Genomic DNA, 26,135 nt, shown 5'->3' on the forward strand with positions numbered 1-26,135 from the left:
CACCTGGACCCCCTCACCCCAGACCCTGGCTACCTTCCCAGGCAGGTAACTGACCCATTCCTTGACTGGACTGCCAGCTCCATGGGGCCCTCGCCCACCAGCCTGGCCAGCGGCCATGGAGATGGCCCAGCAACATGACCGGACAGCCCACGCCCGCTCCCAGGCAGGAGGCCCGTCGTGCTGCTGGCCTCACGCAGTGGACACTCGACACGGGGGCTACGTTTTGGGCAGCGCTCTTGCCCCGAGACAGTGAACTGCTCTCGGCCAAGGCCAAGGCCGAAGACACAGCCCTGGGGGGAGCAGATACACCCCAATCCAGACCCACAGAGGAGCACGCTCATGGGAGGCGGCCGCACCTGAAGTTCAGTGGACAGGCACGTCTGTGCCACCACCAGCTCGCTCTCTGCTCAGTCTCTCACGAAGGGGAGCCTCACAGAGCCCCGAGGTGCCAGGCCAGAAGCACTGAGTCCTAGCAGCCAGCGTCACCCCGGCCCCACAGGGTCACCGGTTCCCCCGCCTCTGCCTCTGCAGCGTGTCTGCCCCGCCCTCTGATGGGGCCCATCCACGCGCCCCCCTCTCTGCACCTGCTGTGACCTCAGAGGGCAGGTGGCTGGTCCGTGTTGCTCAGACTGAGGACTCCCCAGTGGACGTGAATCGACGCTGCGGCCGCCTGGGGTGGCCCCGTAGCTACCCACCCCCGAGCCCCCTTCATGTGGCCACTTCCTTCCCTGTTCTAGAGCCAGAGAGACATCCCCCGCCCCGGCGCCGTCACAGAGGAAAGCGTGCAGGAAGCTGGCCCCTGGCGGACAGCAGCAGCGGGACGCAGCCCTGCCCTCCTTGCCTGTTTCCGCTCGGCTGCTCCTTCCTGCAATAAACTTGCTTCAGTATGTCTTCACCATGTGGAGCTGGTAAGAGTATTACTGTGTTCCTTTGGGCGATGGCACAACAACCTCTCAATTATGAAATTTTAAGTAAAAGTTCATAAGGAGAAGGGAAACTACCGACATGGAACCCAAAAAATGGGGCAGTGGCGGGCTCTAGGGGCTCCTGCCCCGAGTCCTGCCCCTGGGGGTGTGAGGCGAGCATCGCTTCTCCCAGCCCAGCCCACCCACTGGCCCGGCCCAGCCTCCTGCCCCCATGTCCTCCATCGAGATGGCTCCAGCAGGGTGGCACCAAGACTCACTAAAGTCAGCGAGTGCATCTCAGAGCTCGCTCTCCTGCACTGACTGCCCCTCCTTGATCCTGGCAGACCTGAAAGCAACCCCCAGGTTCTCCACACACCCCCCCCCCACCCAACCTCCTTCAAGGGCCCCTCGGCCCTGGGCCAACCCATCCGCAAGGTGGTTGGCTCTGGGAACTGGACCTCAGCCCTCTCTGCCCAGCCACTTTCAGGGTTCATGGTTTGTCAGCATGCAGCTCCAGCCCCCACTCCCTTCTGCAACCAAGCCTGTGTGTCCTGCTGCCTCCAGGACCTTGGCCCCGGTCTCCCGTGGTCACCAGCTGAGCAGGGAGCAAAGGGGACTGTCCTCCGCTCCTCTGATGGCTCCACCACAGTAGAAACCCAGGGCCATCCTTGACACAGTCCCTCTTGTCCCCATGTCTCGCCAGTGGTCAGGCTCTTTTCAGTAACAGCCTTATTGAGATATAATCCACATAACATCCAGCTCACCCACTCAAGTGTGTGGTCCAATGGCTGTTAGTATATTCACAGGGTAGGGTCTCCATCACCTCTAACTCCAGAACATTTCATCATCCCAAAAAGAAACCCCAGATCCAGCGGTCAACACTGTCTCTGCCAGTTTTCTTGTGTCTTCAGGTTGATGGGGTTCCTTCCTCCAGTGCTGGGAGAATTTGGGGAATCCAAGTGTTTAAGTCTACTCAAGCTGCCGTAATTATGCCACAGACTGGACTGGGAGGGGAGGATCTTGAACACCAGACATTTATTTCTCACAGTGCTGGAGGCTGAAAGTGTGAGATCAGAGAGTGGACAAGTGGACTCAAACTCATGTCCATTGAGTCAGTGATGCCATCCAACCATCTCATCCTCTGTTACCCCCTTCTTCTCTTGCCCTCAATCTTTCCCAGCATCAGGGTCTTTTCCAACAAGTCGGCTCTTCGCATCATGTGGCCAAAGTATTGGAGCTTCAGCATCAGTCCTTCCAGGAAATATTCAGGGTTGATTTGCAATCCCATCACACAACACCTGTCCCAGGGTGTCCGTATCAGGTATGACTACCTGGTTCAAGGACCAGAAGCAAGAGGTACCCAAGGAAGTCTCTGAAGGCTGGGACAGCTGCCAGCCTCAGGCCCCAACCACACCACAGCTCTGCAGAGGGCAGTCTCTCATGACTGCCCGGCCACCGGCCCCCTCAGGGCTCTGGAGCCCCAAGAATGGCTCCTCAGCCGCTCCCAACAAAAAAAGACTCTGGCTGCTGGAGAGACTGCTCCTGGAAACCGTGGGACACTGGACCTCAACTGAGAGAGTGATTAGTCCAAGTAGGAGATGGTGGTGACCCAGATGAGGGAGATGGCAGCAAGGATGGCAAAGGGACAGGGACAAGAGATGCTATGAGTTGAAGTGTGTCTTCCCAAAACTCACATGTAGAAATCCTAAGCCCTGCAACCTCCATGAGTGAAAGTGTTAGTTACACAGTTGTGTCCAACTCTTTGTGACCCCATGGACTGTAGCCCACCAGGCTCCTCTGTCCATGGAACTCTCCAGGTAAGAATACTGGAGTGGGTAGCCATTCTCTTCTCCAGGGGATCTTCCCAACCCAGGGATCAAACCTGGGTTTCCTGCATTGTATGTAGATTCTTTACCATCTGAGCCACCAGGGAAGCCATGGAACCTTAGAATGTGACTTTATTTGGAAATAGATCACTCCAGATGTGATTAGTCTAGACAGGGTCAAACTAGGGTGCTCCCTAGTCCAGTATGGCTGCTGTCCTTATTAAAAGGGGAAATTTGGACACAGGTGCTCACACAGAGAGACGCATGTGAAGATGAAGGCAGAGATCGGGGTGATGGGTGGCTTCTACAAGCCAAGGAATGCCAAGACAGCCAACAAGGCACCAGAAGCTCAACGAGAAACAGAGAACATTCTCCCTGCCCGCTCTCAGGAGGAAGCAGCCCTGGGGACAAGAACTGGGTGAGGGTGAGAGGATGTATATTAAGTTGCGCCAGCTGCTATAACAAGCAAGGCCCGGATCTCAGTGGCTGAATACATAGATGTTTATGTCTTCACTCACACAGAGCCCCATGCTGATACTTCCAGTTGGCAGGCTCCTTGTATAGGGTCACTCGGGAATCCAGCTCCATCCCCCCCTGCCCTGGGCCCTAAGTATCCTCTCCATTCAGTTGGTGAATGAAGGAGTTAGAAACTGAGGCTGCTTGAAGGCCAGACCTGGCAGGGCTTTACATCCGTGCAGTCCAAACTTTAAGATCCGGGGAGCTTAATGCAGGTTCTAATGAAGGAGATTAGGGGTGGAGCATGAGAATCTACATTTCTGAATTCTGCATTTCTCCCCAGTGATAACAATGCTATTGATCCCGGTTATTACTTTGAGTATTGAGAGTAAGAGACGTCACTCCCCCTCTCATGCCTCATGGCCAGAACTCATTCCTGTAGCGTTGACCCTCTTTCTGCATGTGGAGTCCCTGTGGTCTTTTGTCCTCCACCTCGCCCTTCTCATGTGACCCCTGAGAATGAGGCTCTCCCTGCAACCCCGTCGCCCCAGCCGTGGCCCAGGCCAGAGCCTAGGACAACACCACGGAGCCAAGGCGGCCCCCAAGCTCACAAGGAAAAGAGAGAAGGGGGCCCAGGTCGATGGGTGTTACTGCTCCCTCCTTAACTGGGTTCACCTGTTCAGTGAGACCCCTGTCCAGGGCTCAGCAGGGCCAGGAAACTGGGAGGTGAAAGGGATCCCCCAGGAGGCAACCAGGGTGCTGGCCTCCAGTCTCAGCCAGCCAGCTTCTTAGAATGCTCGCCACCCCAGCATGACACATGCACCTCCCCCCGCAACCAGCATGTGTGTGAACGTGCCTAAGTCGCTTCAGTCATGACTCTGACCCCGGGAACTGTAGCCCGCCAGGCTCCTCTGTCCATGGGATTCTCCAGGCAAGAATACTGGGGTGGGTTGCCCTGCCCTCCTTCAGGGGATCTTCCTGACCCTGGGATCAAACCCAGCGATCAGACCCACCTCTCTTCTGTCCCCCGCGTTGGCAGGCAGGTTCTTTACCACTAGTACCACTGGGAAGCCCCCCAGCCTGAGGCACTGACTTCCAAGCAGAGGTCTTCAGGGGTCCCACCACCACCAGCACTCTGGGTTTCCTAGAATCTTCTCTGCTGCCCCCAGTCTTCCAGGAGAGACAGGGGGAGTGTGCATACTGACAGCGCGGAGACAGGTCCTTCCAAGCTGGGCAGCAAGGTGGGGTCTGGTGAGGGGTTGGGAGGCTGGACTGAGGGGCAAGACATCTGGGCGACTGGGGCTCTGGGCCCCCCCATCTCCTCCCCCTCCCCTCCCTCCCCGCCGCGCTCTCCCACGCACCTGCGCTGGCCTCCCCCCAAGCCCTGGGGGCAGCCGGCGGGCGCTGCTGGGAGATCAGAGGACTCGGAGAAGTTGGGCCCAGGGGGAGGGGGCGGGGAATTTCCCCCCACGCCTGCCTGGGCCTGCTCCCCTCCCCCTCCCCCGCCAGGTGGGGGGGCACCGCTGGGGGAATTCCATTGCGCTGCGAGCCCGGGCCGGGGGTCCTGGGGAGAGGAGGAGGAGGCGAGGAGGGGACAGGCTGGGACCAGGGGCGCAGCTGCCTTCCTCCCCAGACACCAGCTGCCCCTGCCTGTCCCGGGCTAAGAGTCCACCCTTCCAGTCTGTCGGGCGGGTGAGGGGGCCGGGAGTGACGCTTCCCGAGGCCGGAGGCGTCGGGACCCGGGAAGGGAGAGGCGTGAAGATCCAAAGGCGGTGCGCGTGTGAGCGTCTCACCATGAATGGTGACTGAGTGGGAGAGCGCGCGCACTTCATTCAAGGCTGGCTGTGAGGGGGGGACGCTGGCGAGTCCCGGGACATGTGGCCTCGGGAGACGGTCCTGTATCGCCCCCGTTAGGGTCCTTCTGTCCACCAGCCCGGCCAGTCCTCCTGCACACGCTCCCACCCGAATCTTCACCGACCCGGGGAGGGGGAAGGGCGGGGAGGCGCACGCCGGGCCTCGGAGGGTCCCGGAGATGGGGGACGGGCGTGGGAGGCGTCTGGACCTGCTGCCTCGGCTCCAGTCTCGGGCGGGGCTTCCCGGCCTCGGGGGGGTGGGGTGCGGAGGGAGGGACCCAGGGGGGAGGGACGCGCGGAGGGACGCGAGGGGGGCAGGAGCCGGCGCGTTAGAGACCTGGGCGAGGGAGACTTAGAGAGCTAGGCGCAGCGGGAGGGGACGGGTGTGGAAGCCGAAACAGGACCCCAAGCCCAGAGAAGCAGAGGCCGGAAACGTCCCTGGCCTGAGATCGCCCCCCCGGGGTAAATTCCCAGTTGGGTCGGGGCAGAGAGACGCCTTCAAGGCCAGAAACTTTAGGAGGCAGATACCCCTGGGCGATACTCCCCCGCCCTCCCATCCTCTCGCCCCAGACCCAGAGCGGGCCCCAGAGCGGGACGAGTACGGACTGTCAGAGGACAACGCCCCCCTCCGCAGACGCCTGGGAGACCCTGGAGCGACCCGGGGGGCGCCGAGGGCCTTGCGCGGGCCAGAGCGACCTCTCCTCGGTTGGGGGCAATGGGGACACGGCCCCCCAAGGCCCTGCTCCTCCTCCTCTTGCTCCGGCTGCTGCCGCCACGCGGGGCGTCGGCGGGGAGCCTGCAGAGCCCAGGTGAGTCCCGGCGCGGAGAGTGGACCGAGGGCCGCACTCCCAACTCGGTCTGCGCGCCTAGAACCCGACTGCCCGGCTCACGAGGGGCCAGAGCAGGTGGAGGCGGCAGTCGAACAGCCCTCGGAGGGTGGGGAGAAGGTCTGGGCGAGGGTCAGCCTCAGGCCCCGCCGTCCGCGCGCAGGCCTGTCCGAGTGCTTCCAGGTGAACGGCGCCGACTACCGCGGCCACCAGAACCGCACCGGCCCGCGCGGGGCCGGCCGCCCGTGCCTCTACTGGGACCAGACGCAGCAGCACAGTTACAGCAGCGCCAGCGACCCCCAGGGCCGCTGGGGGCTGGGCGCGCACAACTTCTGCCGGTGAGGGCGGGGCCTGCGCGGGGCGGGGCCGGCGCAGGGTTGAGGGCGTTGTCCTGGGGCCGGGATGCGGCGTGGGCGGAGCGGAGGTCTCCGCTGGGCGGACCCCGGAGCCATCCGGAGGGCCTGGTTGTTCGTTCGCTGTCATGTCTGACTCTTTGCGACCCCAAGGGCTGCAGCACACCGGGCTGCAGCACACCAGGCTTTCCTGTCCCTCGCTATCTCCCCGAGTTTGCTCAAACTCACGTCCACTGAGTCGATGATACCATCCAACCATCTCATCTTCTGTCGCCCCTTTCTGCTCTCAATCTTTCCCAGCATCAAGATCTTTTCCAATGAATCGGCTTAAGAACCTAAGGGCGGGGCCTAAGCGATGAGTGGAAACCTTTTCTGACCTGGGTCAGGCCTTAGGAGTCCAACTTTTTGCAGAGCCTCAGGTCAGACCTGGGCACCAAGGCGCCCATGAGGATGGGGCCTAGTCAGAGGGCAAGCTCTAGAGTGAGGGCCGGGCTCTTAGCGTTCAGCTCCTTTGAGAGACGTCTCCTAGCGGTGACCGAGGGATTGGGGGTTCAGAGCCATAGCTGTGGTCTGAAGCAGCGGGGACTGAGCTAAGTGGGAGGGCACTTCCCTGCTGAACCACAAAGCTTAGGGCTCATCATGTCTGCTTTAAAGCAGGGTTCCAAAACAAGGGACAGTGGCTGAGGCCCAGGGCTGAGTGGGGGTAAACACAAATGGCCTCGAAGTCCTCATACATGAAGTCATGTCCGAGCAACAGCTGAAGACCTAAAATCAGCCCCCCAGGGCCCCTTTAATGACTTCCCACCATGCACTGGGAAGTCGACATCCATTCTGGTGGGCAAACCAGGATTTACTCTAACACACAGAGTGGCCATTCTGTGAATAAGCCGTGGGTCAGGGCCTGAAATTCATGGTTCTTGGGATGACAATATCCCAACCATTTCTCCTGGGCCTGCAGTAACCCAGACGGTGACGTGCAACCATGGTGCTACGTGGCTGAGACAGAGGAGGGCATTTACTGGCGCTACTGCGATATCCCCACGTGTCACAGTGAGTGGGCCGGGCTGGATGATGGGGATGGCCGGGCTGCCCGGGTGGAGTTCACTTTTGCAGGCCCCACACTGAGCCTGACCCTGCTGCCCCCTCAGTGCCTGGGTACCTGGGCTGCTTCATGGACTCTGGGGCACCTCCAGCCCTCAGCGGGCCCAGCGGCACCTCAACAAAGCTCACAGTCCAGGTGTGCCTTCGCTTCTGCCGCATGAAGGGCTACCAGGTACTGCCCACCTGCCCAGACCAGTGACCCCTGATTTTGACCTCAGAACCCAAATTAACATCCAACTTTGAGGCCAAACCTTGACGCTGATTTCCGAACCTCCAGCCCTGATTCCCACTTCCAACCCCGATCCCTGGCTCCCACCACTCCACCCCCACCCCCAGCCCCTGTCTGGGGGGTCACCCAGTCTGTGCTCCCAGTTGGCGGGCGTGGAGGCCGGCTATGCCTGTTTCTGTGGCTCTGAAAGTGACCTGGCCCGAGGACGCCCAGCTCCTGCCACCGACTGTGACCAGATCTGCTTTGGCCACCCGGGCCAGCTGTGTGGCGGTGATGGGCGCCTGGGCATCTATGAAGGTGAGGAGTGGGCAGGGATGAGGGGCCTGGGTGAGGGGAAGAGTGACAGGGGGAGGTATCTGGGAAGGGAAGGCATGGGTTGAGGACAGGGCCTGATTAAGGGATTAGGTTGAGGACTGGACCGAAGAGGGGACTGGGTTGAACCTGAGGGTCAGGGGTCTGGGGCTCAGGCGGGACTAGATGAAGGAATTGTTTGAGGGCAAGACTAGAGGAGGGGACTAATGGCTTGATTAGAAGGGGTTGGACTAGAGGAAGGATGGAGAAGGAAATGGCAACCCACTCCAGTACTCTTGCCTGGAAAATCTCTTGGACAGAGGAACCTGGTAAGTTGGTTTGAGATCAAGACTAGTTGTTGTTGTTAGTCACTCAGTCGTGTCCGACTCTTTGTGACCCCATGGATTGTGGCCTGCCAGGTTCCTCTGTCCATGAGATTCTCCAGGCAAGAATACTGGAGTGAATTGCCGTTTCCTTCTCCAGGAGACCTTCCCAAACTAGGGATCGAACCCTGGTCTCCTGCATTGCAGGCAGATTCTTTACCATCTGGGCCACCAGGGAAGACTAGAGGAGGGGACTAATGGTTTGATTAGAACGGGTTGGACGGGGCTGGAGGACGGAACTAACTGGGCTGAACTTGGGATGGAAGAGGGTCCGGTGATCCGGGCTCAGCGGGGAAGGGGCGGGGCTTCTATATAGAGCCCCGCCCCCGTGAAGGAGGAGCCCGCGGGCCTCCGGGTTCTGACCGCCGGCCCCGCCCACAGTGTCCGTGGGCTCCTGCCAGGGGAACTGGACCGCACCCCAGGGTGTCATCTACTCCCCGGACTTCCCGGACGAGTACGGGCCGGATCGTAACTGTAGCTGGGTGCTGGCCCCTCCGGGCGCCGCGCTGGAGCTCGCCTTCCGCCTCTTCGAGCTGGCCGACCCGCGTGACCGGCTGGAGCTGCGCGACGCCGCCTCGGGCAGCCTGCTCCGCGCCTTCGACGGCGCCCGACCGCCGCCGCCGGGTCCTCTGCGCCTGCGCGCCGCCGCGCTGCGGCTCACCTTCCGCAGCGACGCGCGAGGCCACGCTCAGGGCTTCGCGCTCACCTACCGCGGTGAGGCCACTCCCCACCCCGCCTCGGGTCCTCCGCTTAGCTGGCCGGTCTCACACCCGTCTCCGCAGGGCTGCAGGACGCCGACGCCGACCTGGCGCCCCTCGAGGGCTCGACTCAGACCCCCGCAGCGCCCCTCGACGGGGCCAACGTGAGCTGCAGCCCAGGGCCTGGCGCTCCAGAGGCCTCGATGGGGGGTGAGACGGGCGTGGGAGGCGGGAGCGAGTTTGTGGGGGTCAGGCCCTTCCAAGCCCCGTGCTCACCGTCCTCGTGTGCTCGCAGCCCAGGTCTTCTCGACGGTGACGGCCGTCTCGGTGCTGCTCCTGCTGGTGCTGTCGCTGCTGCGCCTGCTGCGCGGACGGTGCGCGCTCTGGGGCGGGGCCTGAGGGCGGAGCCGGCGGGGAGCCTGTCGCCCCGCCCCTGTGTCCCCGGGGCGTGGAGGGCCTTCTGGGACGCTAGAGTACACGATGGGAAAGGGGCTGGACGGAACTCCTGGGTTCTTGAGGGACGAGGCCTTGGGTCCACACAGGGAGTCCTGTGTGGGATCACAGGCGAAGCAAGGTGCTGGAGGTGAGGTTGATTGAAGGGTTCGGCTGACGTCTGCTCCCTCTCTAGGGGCTGCCTGCTGGCTCCGAGTAAAGGGCCCCCAACGTTGAGGCCTTCCCGGGACCCCACAAGAAGCTGGGCCGTTTGGTACCGCCGGCCTCGAGGGGTGGCCCTGCCCTGTCCTCCCGGGGACCCCCAGGTTGAGGGTTTAACCGCGAGTTACCGGCCCTTGAGCGCCTCCAGCCAGAGTTCCCTGCGTTCACTCATCTCTGCTCTCTGACTCGGGGACCCCTAGGGTCCACTGGATCCTCCTGCGGCTGGATGGACTCCGCAGACCCTATGCCACCGTCTGTCTGCATTGGCCTTCTGCCCCTTTGAGGGCAGCTCTAGTCATCTCAAGGAGGCCAGACGTTGGACAGGAAGCATCTGTTACTATTATTGAGAACTTGACCTGACCCTCGGGGTCCGGATGGTCAAGGCCAAAGGACAAGAGGAATTCTGCTTCCCTTCCTCTTAGACCTCAGTTCGCGGGTCTTTGAGCCCTGCTTGGGGTAGTTCTGGACTACCGACCAAAGTGAAATGTAAGAGGTCAACAAAAGTGGTCATAAGACCAACCACAGACTTTGAATAAAGGATCTGTTTTGGTACAAGGCGCCGGAAATTGTTTTGTGCGGGAGGAGCTATGTTAACGAGGTACTGTGCCTAGGCTGGTTGTGTGCAAATTAAGGGCGTTCCACGGGAAGAGTTTCATGTAACCGCCTGGGACGCAGAAGATGGAGAAACCGAGGAAGCGGAAGGATGAATGGGCGGGATCCTGAAGAAGGGGAGGAGGAGAAGGCGGAAGAAGGGACACCTTCGTGGATTTGATTTAGAATGAACCCTGCGGGGCGGGGGTAGGGGTGGGGGAAATACTGAACTTTCTTCCCTTATTTCCTGCTTTCTCTCCTTCACTGTTTCCTGCCGGTCCTAAGCGGGGTGCAATATGCTTCAACAGTTTCTCCCATCCCTCATGGTTCAGCGAGGAAAGAACCCGCCTGCAATGCAGGAGCCGCAGGAGATGCGGGTTTGATCCCTGGGTGGGGAAGAGCCCTAGAGGAGGAAATGGCCACGCACTCCAGTATTCTTGCCTGAAAAATTCCATGGACAGAGGAGCCTGGCGGGTTACAGTCCAAAGGGTCGCAAAGAGTCAAACACGACTGAGCGTGCGCGCGCGCGCACACACACACACACACACACACACACACACACGCTCAGAGACTCCTGGCCCAAGGGCAGGTCCTCAATGGAGGGCACCGGGCAAGTCAGGCACACCCTTAGAGGCCTAGCCACCTTGGCGCGCCTTGCTGCACTCCGGGGAAGTCGTGCGAGTGGAGCGATCACCCGTGGAGTTGTGGCGCGCAGGCTCTAGACCTGACCTGTCCGAAAGTCCCGGGCCGGCAGCACCTTGGACAGAGCCCAGGCTGTGGGGACGGGGCAGGATGGCGGGGCTGTATCCCGGAGGGTGAATGCCCAAGGGTGGGTCGACCCTGGGGCTCGCGCGGAAAGCCCGGGCGCGCACTGCAAGAGAACGCGAGGCTCCCGGCTCACTCTGGCAGAGCCACCGGGACTCAGAACGTCGCGTCCCAATCCAACAGGCACCCCATGCAAGTGAGACTAGGACCGAAAAAAATTATGCTTAAGAGGGTGAAGGCCTGAGCGGCCGCTGGAGGAACCTCCCCGCCGGCCGCGCCCATTGGCCCTCGCAGCTGCAACGTCAGGAGCCCGGAGCGCGAAACCCTGGGCGGGATGACGGGGGCGAGCAGCTGGGGCGGAGCCTGGCGTCCCCTCCCGTGTCCGGCCGCGCCCGTCCTCCTGGCCGCCAAAAGAAAACTGGCCGCCGCCGCCGCCACAAGCTGTCCCTACAGAGCGCCTGCCCCAGCGGAGCGGGCCGCACTGCGCTCCGGCGCCCCGCGTGTCCCCGGCCTCCTCCCCAGCGTGGGGTCGCCAGGCCCGCGCGTGCGCAGCGCGGGAGGGGCGCGGGCCAGGACCCCCGGGCCAGCGCGTGCGCGGACAGAGCCCTGAGAGGTGGGCGGGCGCGGGGACTAGGCTCCCGGTGCGGCGGGCCCACTGAGGAGACCGAGGGGGCCAGAGGAACGCGGACCGACCGCGCTGGACCGGGCCATGGCGTTCCTGGCCGGGCCGCGCCTGCTGGACTGGGCCAGCTCGCCGCCTCACCTGCAGTTTAACAAGTTCGTGCTCACTGGCTACCGGCCGGCCAGCAGCGGCTCGGGCTGCCTCCGTAGCCTCTTCTACATGCACAACGAGCTGGGCAACATCTACACGCACGGTGAGCCGCGCCCCGCACCCCCCATCCGCGGCAGCCCTGTCCGCGCTGGGGCCGCGGCCCAAAGGCCGAGGAGAGCCCCAGAGCCCAGGTCCTGGGCTGTCCCGGCCCTGGCACGGCCAGGAGCCCCAGTGACAAAGCTGCCATTGTCCCGGACGTCGCTACCCGCTTCTGCACCCCCGGCGGGGCCCCAGGGGCAGGCGAGGGAAGCTGAGTGGGGGACCCAGTCCGCTTAATCCTTCTGAGCCTTGGGAAGAAGGAGCTTGGTGTCCGGCCGCTTCGTAATCCCTGCGCCCTGGCACCGTCTCCCGCCAGCACCCATCCCGGAGATGGGTGCTGAGGAGGGGCCCAAGAGAGGAAGTCAGGCCCGGCGGCCCTGCGGCCCCTGCCCGAGCCGCCCAGCCGCGGGGCTCCGCCTGGTGGCGGCTCCTTCCTCCCCTCACAGGAGTGGGGCCCCTCCTCCGCTGCCCCGCCGAACCGTCCGTTGCTGACACAGGCCTGTCCGTCCTTGGCCTGCCCCGGCAGGCGGCAGGCAGGCGGTTGAGAGAGGGGCCCTGAGTGCGCTGGGCCTTGCCTTCTTACCTGCTCCCTGGGGGGACTGTGGCCTGGCCAGGCCCCGCTAAGAGTGGGCAGTCAGCGGCCCCAGCCCGCGGGCGCTGAACTTTGACTCCTGTGAAGGCAATGCCAAAGTGCCTGCAAGAAGTGGTAGGAATGGCCCTGAAGGCCTGGGCTGGGAGGCATGGAGCTCCCCAAAAAGGTGCTGGGGTAGGAGACAGAGCAGGTTCTTTCAGCCTCCTCCCTGGCCTCACCTCTAGATGATAGAAAGGCCCTCCATTTGCCTGGTCACTTCTGGAGAGAGGGCACAGGGGTTGGGAAGAGCAGGCAGAGCGGCCCTGGCATGTTAGCATTGCCAAAATGTCCTGTTCAGAATTCAGCTTGGGGTCATGCCTCCTGACTCCTGCTGAAGTCAGGTTTGGGGGTGGGGGCCCCTGCTTTCCAGGGAACCCGCCACAAGGGTGAGCGCAGCTCTGGGGTCAGGGCTGCCTGGGCTCTGTGCTGCTTCCCTTGCTTCCTTGCTGGGGTCACCTGGGGCGGGGACTCAGTTTCCTCACTGGTCAGTGGGGATAAAGGCCTGTCCTTCCCAGAACTACTGTGAGCTCTGCTAAATCAAGTGATCAGAAGCCCAGGGCCTGCCCCTGCCCAGGGCTGGCCAGCAGCTGGCCCACAGCCTTCTCTGGACCTGTGTTGCGCTCACCCCGCCGTGCTGTCTCTGGACTGGGGCCTCCTTGGGGACATGCCTTGTCCTCAGTGTGAAGGTGTCTGATGGAAAACTGTCTCCCTCCCCCAGGACTGGCCCTGCTGGGCTTCCTGGTGCTGCTGCCCATGACCATGCCCTGGGGTCAGCTGGGCGAGGATGGCTGGCTGTGGGGCACACACTGTGTGGCCTGCCTGGCCCCCCCTGCAGGCTCTGTGCTCTATCACCTCTTCATGTGCCACAAAGGGGGCAGCCCTGTGTACACCCGGCTCCTTGCCCTGGATATGTGTGGGGTCTGCCTCATCAACACTCTCGGTGAGCAGGGCGGGGGGTGGCGGGCGGGGGGCTTGAAGGACGGGAGCTGGGGGTCGGGTCCACTCACGTGAGCCCTGGGTAGAAAGGCAGGAGTCAGGAAATCTGGAAGCAAGAGGGCAGGTGGACCCACGGACTGACGTGCCCTCTCCCGCCTCTCTCCTCTGCGCAGGGGCCCTGCCCATCATCCACTGCACTCTGGCCTGCCGGCCCTGGCTGCGCCCCGCTGCCCTGCTGGGCTACACCCTGCTGTCGGGTGTGGCTGGCTGGCGGGCCCTCACCGCCCCCTCCACCAGTGCCCGGCTCCGCGCCTTTGGCTGGCAAGCCGGCGCCCGCCTCCTGGTGTTCGGGGCCCGGGGAGCGGGGCTGGGCTCCGGGGCTCCAGGCTCCCTGCGCTGCTACTTGCGCATGGACGCGCTGGCACTGCTTGGGGGGCTGGTGAACGTGGCCCGCCTGCCGGAGCGCTGGGTACCCGGCCGCTTCGACTACTGGGGTAACTCACACCAGATCATGCACCTGCTCAGCGTGGGCTCCATCCTCCAGCTGCACGCTGGCGTCGTGCCCGACCTGCTCTGGGCCGCCCGGCACACCTGCCTCCCAGACTGAGCCACCTCCCGCCTGCCATGCCCCCAGGCTTCTAGGGCCAACGGCGCCATGCTTTCCGCTGGCCTGCAAGGGGATGGCTCCCTGGACGCTTTGCAAACGGGACTTCCCGGCGGGGGCCTCCGTCCGTTCATCCCATCTTCCCTGTGGACTAGCTGCTGCTACTCACACCTTGGAGCTCCAGTGGCCCTGCCTGCCTTCTTCCAGGGAACTTAGTCTTACTGCGTAGGTTGAAAGGCAACCTTCCTTTCTCTGGGCCTCTGATTACCCTCTGTGACTTCTGAGATTTGGGCCAAAGGGATAGCTGTGATCCTGCCAGCCCAGAGCCATCGCTCACCCTGGGCCTCCTCGGAACCTCACTTAAGGCTCCTCACGGCTGCCCAGCCTCCTGCCCTTGCTTCATGGCCTCTGTCCATCCGCCCTGTAGGCCAGCCCTCCCAGCAGCCCGACGTTCGCCCGCCGGTTTTCCCTTCTGTCTGGAGACTGTGGATTGAGGGGTCTGGGCATCAGGACTAGACTCACCCCTGGACCTAGGAGCAGGAGGTCAGCTGCTGCTTTTTCCAGGCAACTGGCAGAGAGACCTAAAGCACTGGCCGGCCCTGGACCCCGCCCTTCTGGGCTGAGGGCCCACCCTCCACCTTGAGTGAGTGCTCTGACAACTGACCTGCCCACCAGCGACACACCTGCTCAGGAACTCTACCCCACACAGTCGGTGGCTCCCAGTTCATCTGCTGGCCTGGGGCTTGGGGACTTGCAGCAGAGCTCAGCCTGTCCCAGGGGCCTCAGGCCCTAGGCGACGTCAATAAAAGGGTGCAGGAAGCACTGTGTTGCCACACAAGCAAGCTTGGGTGCGGCCCAAGATTCAAATACCTTTTATTAGACACAGCCAGGCAGAAGGGACCACTGGAGTCCACACAGGGACCCCAGCCTCCAGGAGGATGGAAGGGAGGGGCTAAGAGATTAAAATTGCTGAGCCTGGGCCTGTGGGCTTAGCTTGGGCCCAGGGAGTCCTCAAACAGGCTGAGGAGGTTCCGAGGTTCAAAGGCAGGGAAGGTGCCCCGAGGGGGCTCTGAGTCAATGTCACTCAGGTCCAGAGCATCCCTGGGGGGCAGGAAGAACAGAGAAATGACTCAGGACCAAGAGCCGCCCCCTCCCACCCCAGGACCCTGGGCCAGCTCACCTCGGTGGGTGCCTGCTCTGGGGGGCAGGGGAGCCATTGCGGGGGGTGGAGGTGCTGCTGGCAGCCCTGGCCAGGATGGCCTCTGGAGACAGTGAGGGCCTGCATGGGGGGCAAGATGAGCAGGCTGTGGGGGGAGGGCACCAGGGCAGCAACGCCCACCTGTCCCTGGTGGGATCCGCCTGATGCAGGCGGGGGCCAGTGCCAGACAATGGGTGTGCAGTGGATGTTGAAAGAAGCGCTTTGACAGTTTCCAAAGTCCACCTGACCGCACACAAAGGCCACCTCTGTCCCTTACAGCACGGAGGCTCTGACTGAGCTGACTCTGAAATGACCTTGTGGTAAATGAAGCTCATCTGGCAGGCTGTCTGCTATAATGTGCTCCCATGGGTGATGGCGTGAACCCTCCTGAGAACTGCCTGCCCCGAGCATGTGGTTTCCTTTGCAGTAGTTTCTTAATTACGGCCTGTCACCTGGCCACCAGGCACCTGGGACTAAGGAATTCCTCCCCCCAGGGAAGGGGCTCGCCAGGCGCTGCGGGTTTTCTCCCCCAGAGGAAAGACGACGCCTTGTCCTCGGGTGCCGGTGGCATCTGCGGGGGTGGGGGCTGCACCGCCCGCCTCTCAGCAGTGCGGTGGGCCCCGCACAGCCCCTCAGAGTGGCAGCACCCTCAGTGGGAGGCTGCCAGTTCTCTGCTCGGTACAGACCCTGCTCCACGCACCGAGTTTAGAAAGAACTGCATTCAAACTAGGCCAGGCCACACCCCCACCAGCCTTGGTTTCCTTCCCTGGGCTTGAAGGGGGCCAGGTTTGTGGGTGCGTTCCCCGTTCACCGCGCTGACGGCTGTCCCCCCCACCCTGCCCTCAGCCGCCCTTCCCGAGTCCTCACCCACCCTATGCTGTCGTCGCCCCAGGTGCTGGAGAGGCTGCGGTCCAGGAGAAGGCTGCAGGGCGGCGACCCGGGTGGGGTGGCCGGCGGACCCGGGGGCTGCAGCCAGCTGGCGGGGTGAGCCAGCCCGTGCCAGAGCCAGCAGAGCAGGGAGAGCAGGGCCTGCAGGGACACGGGCTCAGGGGAGGCCGGGCAGGCCCTGGGCGGGGAGCGGAGCCAGGCGGCCTGTCACCCTCCCCGCTTACCTGCCACAGGGCCCAGCCTCGACTGAGGGCCTCAGCGGCCATGAACCACAGGACGCTCCAGGGCCGTGGCTGCCTGAGCACGGGCAGGGCCAGCAGGGCCTCAGCGGTGGCCCGCAGGTTGGGGTCAGGCTCCAGCATCGTGACGAGAACGGAACGCAGCTCAGAGGACAGGCCTGTCCCCGGGCAGGGCCACGTCAGGGATGGGGCCTTGCGCCTCCCAGCCCCTTGCCACCACAGCCACCCCAACCCACAGAGCCTGTCCTCCCAGCGGCAGACAGCCCCCCAGCTCTCGCCCCCCGACTCACCAGCGGTGAACTCAGGGGGCAGGTAGCCCTGACGCAGCCGCTGCCAGCCCTCCCCACCGCGGGGCAGTTCCATGTTGCACGCCACCTCCAGGATGGTGAGGCCCAGGCTGGGGGACAGGGACAGAAGGGGGGCAGGGAGGGCTGTGAGACGCACAACCCAGCGACCTGGGCTGACCCCATGGAGAGGGCTGCTGGCCTCCACTGTGAGCCAGGGCCCTGGGGGAGGAGGGGCTGATGACGGGAACCACTTCGTGGAGCGTGGACCCCCGGGCCAGCATGGCCCACGCACCACTGTGGTGAGTCCCTCCAGCAGCCCCCGCCCTCACGGGACTGGCACTCTGGTTGCTAACAGTGATTTAACAGTGAGGCTCCCCATCAGCAGATGAATGGATAAGGAAGCTGTGGTACATATACACCATGGAATATTACTCAGCCATTAAAAAGAATTCATTTGAACCAGTCCTAATGAGATGGATGAAGCTGGAACCCCTTATACAGAGTGAAGTAAGCCAGAAAGATAAAGAACATTACAGCATACTAACACATATATATGGAATTTAGAAAGATGGTAACGATAACCCTATATGCAAAACAGAAAAAGAGACACAGAAATACAGAACAGACTTTTGAACTCTGTGGGAGAATGTGAGGGTGGGATATTTCAAAAGAACAGCATGTATACTATCTATGGTGAAACAGATCACCAGCCCAGGTGGGATGCATGAGACAAGTGCTCCGGCCTGGTGCACTGGGAAGACCTAGAGGAATCGGGTGGAGACGGGGGTGGGAGCGGGGATCGGGATGGGGAATACGTGTAAATCCATGGCTGATTCATATCAATGTATGACAAAACCCACTGAAATGTTGTGAAGTGATTGGCCTCCAACTAATAAAAAAAAAAAAAAAAAAAGTAACAGTGAGGCTCTCCTCCTCCTGTTGATGTGACCAGATGCTACTGTCAGAGGCAGGGCAGGGGTGACTGGCGTGGACCTTGGAACCCAGCGCTTGGTCCAGGCCCAGCTTCACCGCCTGCTAATTGTGGACTTGGGGAAGTCTCTCCATCTGCTGTCTGTTCCCCTGTAAATGGAGTAATACGGTTTCTCCCAGGGAGGTGTGGTGAGGAGGCCAGTGAATCACATAAGGTGGCTCCGAAAGCTTCTCTGCTTAGACAGCCTAGCCCTCCAGACCCTCTTGCCCCTGAGGCAGGGTCTTCCAGCCTGAGACCAAGTCTTCCTGACTCTGGGCTGGGCTGGTGTCCCTCTGCTGACCACGCCCCACCCACCAGGAAGCCCCCCTCCCCCCAGCCCTCACCTGAACACGTCTGCCGCTGTCCCGTAAGAGCCCTGGAGCAACTCGGGGGCCATGTAGCGGGGGTCTCCCTCCTGGGCCTCACTAGCTCCTGACGCGCCCAGCTCGACCAGCAGCCCGAAGTCACCCAGCTTGCAGCGGCCCCGGGGCCCCAGGAAGATGTTGGCAGGCTTGACATCCAGGTGGACCAGGCCCTGGCCGTGCAGGTGGGCCAGGGCCAGCAGGGTGTCCCGCAGATAGCCCCAGACCTGAGCCTCAGGCAGGCCGGCGCCCCAGGCCTCGCAGTGCTGCTGCAGGCTGGGCCCACACAGCTCCGTCTGTAGGTACAGGATGCCGCCCTCCTCCCAGGCTTGTTCCAACCGCACACAGCGCGGGTGCTGCCCCACCTTCTCGTGGCCACCCACCTCGGCCAGCTTGCGGGTCCGGTCCTTGGGGCCCCGGAACGGCGACATGGAGCGCTTCACTGCGTACAGCCGGCCGTCCTCCTTGGAGCGCACCTGGAAGGGAGGGGGCACAACCACCCGGGACCAGCCCGAGGTTCGGTTCAGATCTCACGTGTGCAGGAGGTGTCGCATGGCAGCCACTTTAGAGGGACCCCTGTGTGTGCAAGAGCAAAGCTGGACAAACCTCCACCCCACGAGCCAGTTTGCTGGAGACCCAGCGATGGAAGAGACGGGGCAGACCTCTAAGTACTGGCCCAGGAGGATGTGTTAGATGAAGAAGCTGCCTAGAGAATAGCAAGGTGGTGTGGTCTGCATGCAGCCTATGAAATGGCTTCGTCTCTATGTGGTCAACTCCAGAGAAAAATCTAGAAAGAAGACCCCCACCTGACAATCATCTTGGTTTCCTCCAGAACGGAGAGCTGACCTAGGGGCTTCTGTTTGTACTTTTTAACAAAATTGTCTTCGTGTAGTACTTGTGTAAGGAAAACAACATTTTAAAGGAAATATACATGATTGGAAAATATATTTTAAGGAACAAAAGGTGGCATGGAGGAGTTGCCTGAATGCTTGAGGCTGGAGGGAGATGGCGTGGGGGGGGTGGTGGCGGTGGTTCTGGCTCAGGGGCCAGGTGGAGCTGCCAAGACCCCCAGAAGGCAGGCTCTGGGCAGGAGGAGATGGCAGGCGGGAGCCACTGCAAGGCGTGCCAGGCTCTGGACAAGGGGAGAGTGTGTACTGAGGGGCCTCAGAGGGGCCTGTGTAGGGGGGTATGAGAAAGCAGCCAAGTCCAGCACTGAGGGGAGCCTGCCAGCCTGTGAAGGGGGCCGTCAGGGGAGAGGTGGGGAGCAGGCTCCCTGGATACCATCCCACCCTGGATGGGGGGGAGGGACCCCAGACAGACCTACGGAGCTGTCACCAACTCACCTTGAAGACCTCCCCATAAGAGCCGTGGCCCAGGCGGCCGAGCCTGTGGAAACTCTGCTGGAAGAACGACTCCGGTCGACTTGGATCATACCCGGGGCTCTGCAGGGGCTCGGAGGCCTGGTCCCGGAACGACACCCGCCGGGCGTGGGGCTGATGCCAGCCTGGGGTCCGAGGAGGGAAGAGGCGGCTGACAGGGATGCTGCCCTTGGCAGGGGGCCGGGGCGGGAGGCTCTGACTGAGCCCCCTGGGCCTCTTGAGGGAGAAGCCAGGCTCTGCATGGCGGAAGTAGGCTGGGACTGGGACAGGAGTGCCACCCAGGGGTGGCGGGGTGCCCTCGGCGGGCATGAGCATGTCCAGCACAGGCAGCCCGGGAGCAGAGTACAGAGTGTCACTCAAATGGCGCTTGGTCCTGTGGCCCCGAAGAAGCTGCAGAAGACAGCTGCATCGACACCACACACGCGCTCCGCTTTAGGCATGGAGGCCACGGCACCTTGAGCACCTGTAGGAAAAGGTATACAAATGAATGCGCTGCCACATCCCCCAGGGTAGAAAAACACAAACTGAAAATGAAAACCACAGCGTCCTGTCCCGGAGGCTCCCACAGTCCGACAGAGGTTAACCAAGGCAGGTTCTGAAGCCAGACCACCTGCGCGCACAGCCCTGCCTGGTTTAGCCTTAAAATATCCAACCTTTGGGAATTCCCTGGCAGTCCTGTGGTTGGGACTTGGCACTTTCACCACCCTGGCCCAGGGTCCAATCCCTGGTCAGGGAACTAACATCTCCCAAGCCACATGTACTGTGCTGTGCTTAGTCACTCAGTTGTGTCCGACCCCTTGCCATCGTATGGACTGTAGCCCGCCAGGCTCCTGGGGCATGGCCAAAAACAAAAACAAAAAAAATTAAAACTTACCAAAAAAAGTCCAATCTCTTCCGAGACTGTAAGTTAGAAATATTAACACAGGCCCACTATCCCTTATCTCCGATTCCAAAGGAAAAAAGAAAGTCTGAATTCCAAATGTCTTTCTTCCTTACTTTTTTGTAGTTGAGCTGCTAAAACTCAGTTAGTGGGGTTTCTTTCCAGCTCCATGTGGCAGAGACTAAGCTTCCACTGAGTGTAGCAGAGAAACTGGGGCTCCCTTCTTTCACCAGCCACTCATGGGGCAGAAGCTCTAACTGAGCTGCAGGAAGCTGCAATACAGGAGCCCAGTAGTTCAAGTCCCAGCTCATTCCTCAGGAGAAGATGCCACACTAGCAAAGGCCAGCCAAGAAGGCCAGGGGCTACTGCCTCCACTCTCAGGCAGCAGTGATATTCAGAGACAGGCTGCACTGTCCGTGCCCCCAGCTCAGAGATTCTGCCCAGGGGAGAGGCAGGTCAGGAAACAGAGAGCTCCAAAGCGCTCTCTGCAAAAAACTGACCTGACTAGTAGCAGAGTATGAGAAGTTCAAGCCTAAAGGTACTCTCAAAATCAATGGAGGATTTGCCAATAAGCAATTAGCAAGAGGCTGGTACTTCCATTACTGCTATTGGCTGAACCACAGGCCAGCTAGTGTACCACAGAGAACTGGGGAAAGACATAGCTAAAATGAGGCTTCCTGGGGTCAGAACAAACCTTAAGTCTGGAACTCCAAAGATACCCCTTTAAAGTCCAAATTTGATTGGATCAGTCTGTGGAGCAATTGATGCTCCAGGGCATTGTCAAAAACAATAGAGCAATCAGCCAGCAACTGCTAGGGCCTGACAGCTGGCTATGATCAGGGAAGAGACAAACAGAGCACCCCTAAAACCACTAGTGTCCCAGGGCGACTGCGCACAGACCCAAGGCCAGGGCCTCTGAGGAGCAAAGTCAAAGGCTTCACATTGCAGAGGAAAGAGACATCACTGTTGTGGTCCAGCTGGTCACTAAACGAACAATCAAATAATCCCAAGCCCCCGGGTGCAGAGTGAGGAACCAATCTAACATGTCCAGTTTTCAACAACAAATTACAAAGTATGTAAACACATAGGAGAGTGTGACCCATACACAGGAAAAAAACACAGCAGATGTCTTTAACAGATAGACTTCACAGTTGTTCAGTTGTGTCTGACTCTTTGCGAGCCCCTGGACTGCAGCACACCAGGTCTCTGTCCTTCACCATCTCCCAGAGCCTGCTCAAACTGATGTTATCCAACCATCTCTTCCTCTGTTATCCCCTTCTCCGCTTGCCCTCAATCTTTCCCAGCATCAGGGTCTTCTCTAATGAGTCAGCTGTTCGCATCAGGTGGCCAAAGTATTGGAGTTTCAGCTTCAGCATCAGTCCTTCCCATGAATATTCAGGGTTGATTTCCTTTAGGATTGACTAGTTTGATCTCCTTGCAGTCCAAGGGACTCTCAAGAGTCTTCTCCAGCACCACAGTTCATAAGCATCAATTCTTCGGCACTCAGTTTTATGGTCCAACTCTCACATCCATACAGGACTACTGGAAAAAGCGTAACTTTGACTATATGGACCTTTGTTGGCAAAGTAATGTCTCTGCTTTTTAATATGCTGTCTAGGTTGGTCATAGCTTTTCTGCCAAGGAGCGTCTTTTAATTTCATGGCTGCAGTCACCATCTGCAGTGATTTTGGAGCCCAAGAAAATAAAGTCTGTCACTGTTTCCATTGTTTCCCCATCTATTTGCCATGAAGTGATGAGACTGGATGCCATCTTAGTTTTTTGAATGTTGAGTTTTAAGTTAGCTTTTTCACTTTCCTCTTTCTCATCAAGATGCTCTTTAGTTCCTCTTCACTTTCTGCCATCAGGGTGGTATCATCTGCATATCTGAGGTTATCGATATTTCTCCCAGCAATCTTGATTCCAGTTTGTGCTTCATCCAGCCCAGCATTTCACATGATGTACTCTGCATATAAGTTAAATAAGCAGGGTGACAATATATAGCCTTAAGGTATTTCTTTCCTTTTGAACTAGTCCATTGTTCCATGCTGGATTCTAACTGTTGCTTCTTGACCTCCATACAGGTTCCTCAGAAGTCAGTGAGGTGGTCTGGTATTTCCATCTCTTTAAGAATTTTCCAGTTTGTTGTTATCCATGCTTTAGAAAAATCAATGAAGCAACTATGAATAATGTGCAGAGAACTAAAGGAAGCCACACTTGAAGTAAACACGATGACATCTCAACTAAGTAGAGACTATCAATAATGAGATAGAAATTATAAAAGAAGCAAATGCAGAATTGGAAAAGTACAATGTAACTGAAATGAAAAAAATCACCTAAGGGGTTTGAAAGTAGATTTGAACTGGCAGAAGAAATAATTAGTGAACTTGAAGATTGATAGAAATTATGCAATCTGAAGACCAAATGAAGAAAAGGGAAACAAGCTGCAGAGAAATATAGGATAGCATTAAGTGAAGAAAAGCTATGACAAACCTAGACAGCATATTAAAAAGCAGAGACATCACTTTGTCAACAAAGGTCCATATAGTCAAAGCTATGGTTTTTCCAGTAGTCATGTTCAGATGTGAGAGTTAGACCATAAAGAAGGCTAAGTGCTGAAGAACTGATGCTTTTGAACTGTGGTACTGGAGAAGATTCTCGAGAGTCCCGTGGACTACAAGAAGATCAAACCAGTCAATCCTAAAGGAAATCAACACTGAATATTCATTGGAAGGACTGGTGCTGAAGCTGAAGCTCCAATACTTTGGCCACCTGATGAGAAGAACCGACTTACTGGAAAAGACCCTGATGCTGGTAAAGATCAAGGGCAGGAGGAGAAGGGCGTGGCAGAGGATGAGATGGTTGGATAGCATCACCAACTCAATGGACATCAGTTCGATGTGAAGACAGTGAAGAACAGGGAAGCCTGATGTGCTGCAGTTCACGGGGTCTCAAAGAGTCAGACACAACTTGGTGACTGAACAACAAAGTGAACCAACATATGCATGATGGGTACACCAGAGAAGAGAAGGAGCTAGAAAAATATGGATTAAAACTTCCCAAATGTGATTGTAAAAATAATAACCAAGAAGCTCAATGAACTTCAAGTAAGATAAATGCAGATATGCACACACAGTATCAAAAGTGCTGAAAACCAAACATGAGGGGAAAATCTTGGGAGTAGCAAGAGGAAAACGACTCATTACTGAAAACGCCCCACCCCCTTCATGTAAGAATGGACATGAAGATCAATGGAATAGAATTGAGAGTTCAGAAATAAACCCTCACACTTAGAGTTGATTGATTTTGACAAGGGTGCCAAAAGAATTCAGTAGGAAAGAAATAATTTTTTCAATAAATGGTGCTGGGACAACTGGGTGTCTACATGCAATACTCATTTAGAAGAAAAATCCGACCCAGCCTATTTTTCCTTCTAAGTGTAAATATTCGTATAGAAATACTAATGCATTTGATTATGAGATGATGCCCCAGATGAATGAATGGGTGGTGTTACATATGTTGGTTGGTTGGTTGGTTTAGTTGCTAAGTTGTGTCCGACTCTTGCGACCCCATGGACTGTAGCCCTCCAGGCTCCTCTGGCCATGGAATTCTCCAGGCAAGAATACTGGAGTGGGTTGATATTTCCTTCTCCAGGGAATCTTCCCGACCCTGGGATTGAACCTGGGTCTCCTGCATTGCAGGTAAAATTTTTTACCAACTGAGCTATGATGGAAGCCCGTTACATATGTTACATGCACCCTATTAGCTTTCTAAAATTGGAGACATTTTAGAATTTAGACACTTAATCCAGGAAACACACCTGGACTCAGGGGCTTGTGGACCTGTAATGCTGGCTTCATGGAAGGCTTAGTCTAGCATCTGGCACACAGATCCCTCAGTATGTGTTATATAATGCTCTGAGTAGTAACTGAAAGAATACACAAAAGACAGTGGTCCCATGGGTATAAAATAGCAGAGAGGGCTATTGTGTGGCTATAATGTTATAATTGAAAGAAAAAAGGGAAAAAAAAAAAAGAAGAGTCTAATCTTGAGAGGAGCCACAGTGTATCAAAAGAGTGCATACTCAGCACAGGGGGGTGAGTCGCTAACTGAAACTGGAGGGAGCCGTCATCTGAGGGTGTGCTCCAGTGCCTGGGTAAGTGAGGGGTGAGGGGAGGGATCCCGCGAGGGCCTGCATGGAGCACTCACCCTGCAGCCTGTGGGGACGCTCCTTCTGCCTCTATCCATCTCAGGAATCCTATCAGAGCTTCTCAAAGTGAGGGACCAGGGTGTCAGGACCCCATAGTATGCTCGTTCAAAGTTCAGCCTCCAGGCCCTAAACCAATTCTCACACCATCCCAGAGTACTTAAACATTCTGGCATGGCCAAACAGCTTTGGGGGTGGGGTGGGGTGGGGTGGGGGAGGGAGGAGAGGCTGGGGCTCCCGGAGAATCCAGGGCGGCCCCAAGCAGAGGCCAGGCCGGGATGACCTTTCAGGGGCCTCACCCTCTCACTAGGTTAAATGCCATCTGCTGACCACGGTCTACCGCACTAGACTGAGTTTCTCCAGGGCAGGACCGAAGCTGATTCACCTCCGTGGGCGTGGGGAAACCCTGGCGAACAGAGTGGAGCAGACCTGCTGTCACGGGGGAGGAGCTTTTCCTGGGGAGGACGAATAATGGAGGAGTAGTCGCCGGGGGTAAGGGGCTCCCAGAACGGGGATAGGGAGACCCCGAGAAGGAGGGAGGAGCTTTTAGAGGGGAAGTGGGCGGAGCCGCCAGCGGCAGAGGGGGCCCAGGGAGGGCTGGGGCTGTCGGAGGGGTGAGGAGCGAGGCGGGAAGGGGTTGGGGGTGAGGCAGATCCAAGGAAGGCCAGTCAGGGGGACTAAGAGTTGTTCGCGAGGCGGCAGAAGGGAGGAGAGGGCGATCCCTTCCGGTCCCTTCAGGGCTGGGCGTGGGCTCACCTGAGGCGGGTGGGCGGGGCGCAGCTCAGCAAAGTCCCAGATTCCGGGTCGGCGGAAGGCGCGGGAGCCCTCGGGGCGGTCAGGCGGGCCGGGGTCTTCGGCCCACCGCTCCCCACACCCGGGTGGGGGGGACTCTCGAGGGGGAACGGCCCGTGAACGCGCGCGGACCCAGCTCGCGCCAAAAATTCCAAACCGGCCTCGAGGCCCCGCCCAGGAACGCCTCTTACCCCCACCGCCTCCCCGATGCGGCCTATCAGAGGCACCCAGCCTGCTGAGGCTCCGCCCCAACGTCCCTGCGTGCGCGTCGTCGACGCCGCGCCGCCGGCCCAGCGCTCTCATTGCGCAGGCGCGAAGTCTCCTCAGCTCCGACCCGGGGCGGAGGAGGGTGGCTAAGCGGTGCGGCTTGGAGGCTAAGGCGCCACGCGGGGTCTGAGGCAGCTGTTGGGTCCGAGGCAGCTGTTGGGTCCCTCCTGCCTGGTTCCCGGGTCGCCAACCGACCACCAGACCTCCGTGCCGGCCCCCACGGCCCTCGTAGGGCTGGCTTAGTTTTTGCGTCTATAAAGAGAACGGTCACTTTTTTTGCCCCTGAGGTATAGCCCCAAGAGGCGGTCTCTTGGGGGCTGGACAGGAAGTCTCTGCGGCCTCCGCGGTTCTGTCGCTGTCGAGTGCCTTGGGGCTTACTGTACTCTCCTCATACCTGCCGTGCACCGCAGTGGGGCCATGGGGCTGCCATCCCCCCACTCCTCCCCCCCCTCCCCCCGAACCAAACACACCCTCCACCCGCCGAACAAGAATGAACCAGGAAATTCTGCCTCTTCCATGAAGCCTCCCTGCCTCCAGGCCTCAGCTGCTTCGGAGGCAGCCCTTCCCAGTCTTTGGATTTGAGACTTGGGCGCAGCTTAAACCTCCCTCAACCTCTTCTCGGTCTAATGACCTTGGGGAGGCACTGGGTCTTTCCGAGCTTTGGCGTTAAGTCCCGTCTCCTGTAAAAATGGAGC

At 59.3% G+C, this 26,135-nt stretch overlaps 3 protein-coding genes across 6 annotated transcripts; 2 read left to right on the top strand and 1 right to left on the bottom strand.

Annotated features, from left to right (window-relative positions):
* The first annotated feature begins 5,392 nt into the window (after nucleotides 1–5,392).
* KREMEN2 (kringle containing transmembrane protein 2) lies at nucleotides 5,393–10,125 on the top strand. Its single transcript, XM_061153933.1, has 9 exons — nucleotides 5,393–5,849; nucleotides 6,031–6,205; nucleotides 7,179–7,270; nucleotides 7,369–7,493; nucleotides 7,694–7,847; nucleotides 8,606–8,938; nucleotides 9,007–9,132; nucleotides 9,218–9,296; nucleotides 9,551–10,125. The coding sequence occupies exons 1-9, from the start codon at nucleotides 5,756–5,758 to the stop codon at nucleotides 9,759–9,761; spliced, it is 1,389 nt and encodes a 462-aa protein (XP_061009916.1). The 5' UTR covers nucleotides 5,393–5,755; the 3' UTR covers nucleotides 9,762–10,125.
* A 1,209-nt stretch (nucleotides 10,126–11,334) lies between these two features.
* PAQR4 (progestin and adipoQ receptor family member 4) lies at nucleotides 11,335–14,801 on the top strand. 2 transcript variants are annotated; one of them, XM_061152655.1, is made up of 3 exons: nucleotides 11,342–11,807; nucleotides 13,153–13,374; nucleotides 13,544–14,801. In XM_061152655.1, the coding sequence occupies exons 1-3, from the start codon at nucleotides 11,642–11,644 to the stop codon at nucleotides 13,975–13,977; spliced, it is 822 nt and encodes a 273-aa protein (XP_061008638.1). In that variant the 5' UTR covers nucleotides 11,342–11,641; the 3' UTR covers nucleotides 13,978–14,801. The 2 variants fall into 2 exon arrangements, with proteins under 2 accessions (XP_061008639.1, XP_061008638.1); XM_061152656.1 differs by lacking the exon at nucleotides 13,153–13,374 and having other exon boundaries at nucleotides 11,335–11,807.
* Nucleotides 14,802–14,830: 29 nt separating this feature from the next.
* On the bottom strand, nucleotides 14,831–25,361 carry PKMYT1 (protein kinase, membrane associated tyrosine/threonine 1). Of its 3 annotated transcripts, none has more exons than XM_061152652.1 (8): nucleotides 25,138–25,361; nucleotides 19,262–19,760; nucleotides 17,901–18,394; nucleotides 16,590–16,696; nucleotides 16,285–16,457; nucleotides 16,044–16,201; nucleotides 15,155–15,253; nucleotides 14,831–15,075 (listed from the first exon to the last, which is right to left on the bottom strand). In XM_061152652.1, exons 2-8 carry the CDS (start codon nucleotides 19,610–19,612, stop codon nucleotides 14,964–14,966), a joined length of 1,494 nt encoding a protein of 497 aa, XP_061008635.1. In that variant the 5' UTR covers nucleotides 19,613–19,760; nucleotides 25,138–25,361; the 3' UTR covers nucleotides 14,831–14,963. The 3 variants fall into 3 exon arrangements, with proteins under 3 accessions (XP_061008635.1, XP_061008636.1, XP_061008637.1); XM_061152653.1 differs by lacking the exon at nucleotides 25,138–25,361 and adding an exon at nucleotides 24,384–24,595; XM_061152654.1 differs by lacking the exon at nucleotides 25,138–25,361 and adding an exon at nucleotides 20,872–22,217.
* Between the last annotated feature and the right edge of the window lie 774 nt (nucleotides 25,362–26,135).

Source organism: Dama dama, chromosome 10 (assembly GCF_033118175.1).
Source record: "Dama dama isolate Ldn47 chromosome 10, ASM3311817v1, whole genome shotgun sequence".
NCBI lineage: Eukaryota > Metazoa > Chordata > Mammalia > Artiodactyla > Cervidae > Dama > Dama dama.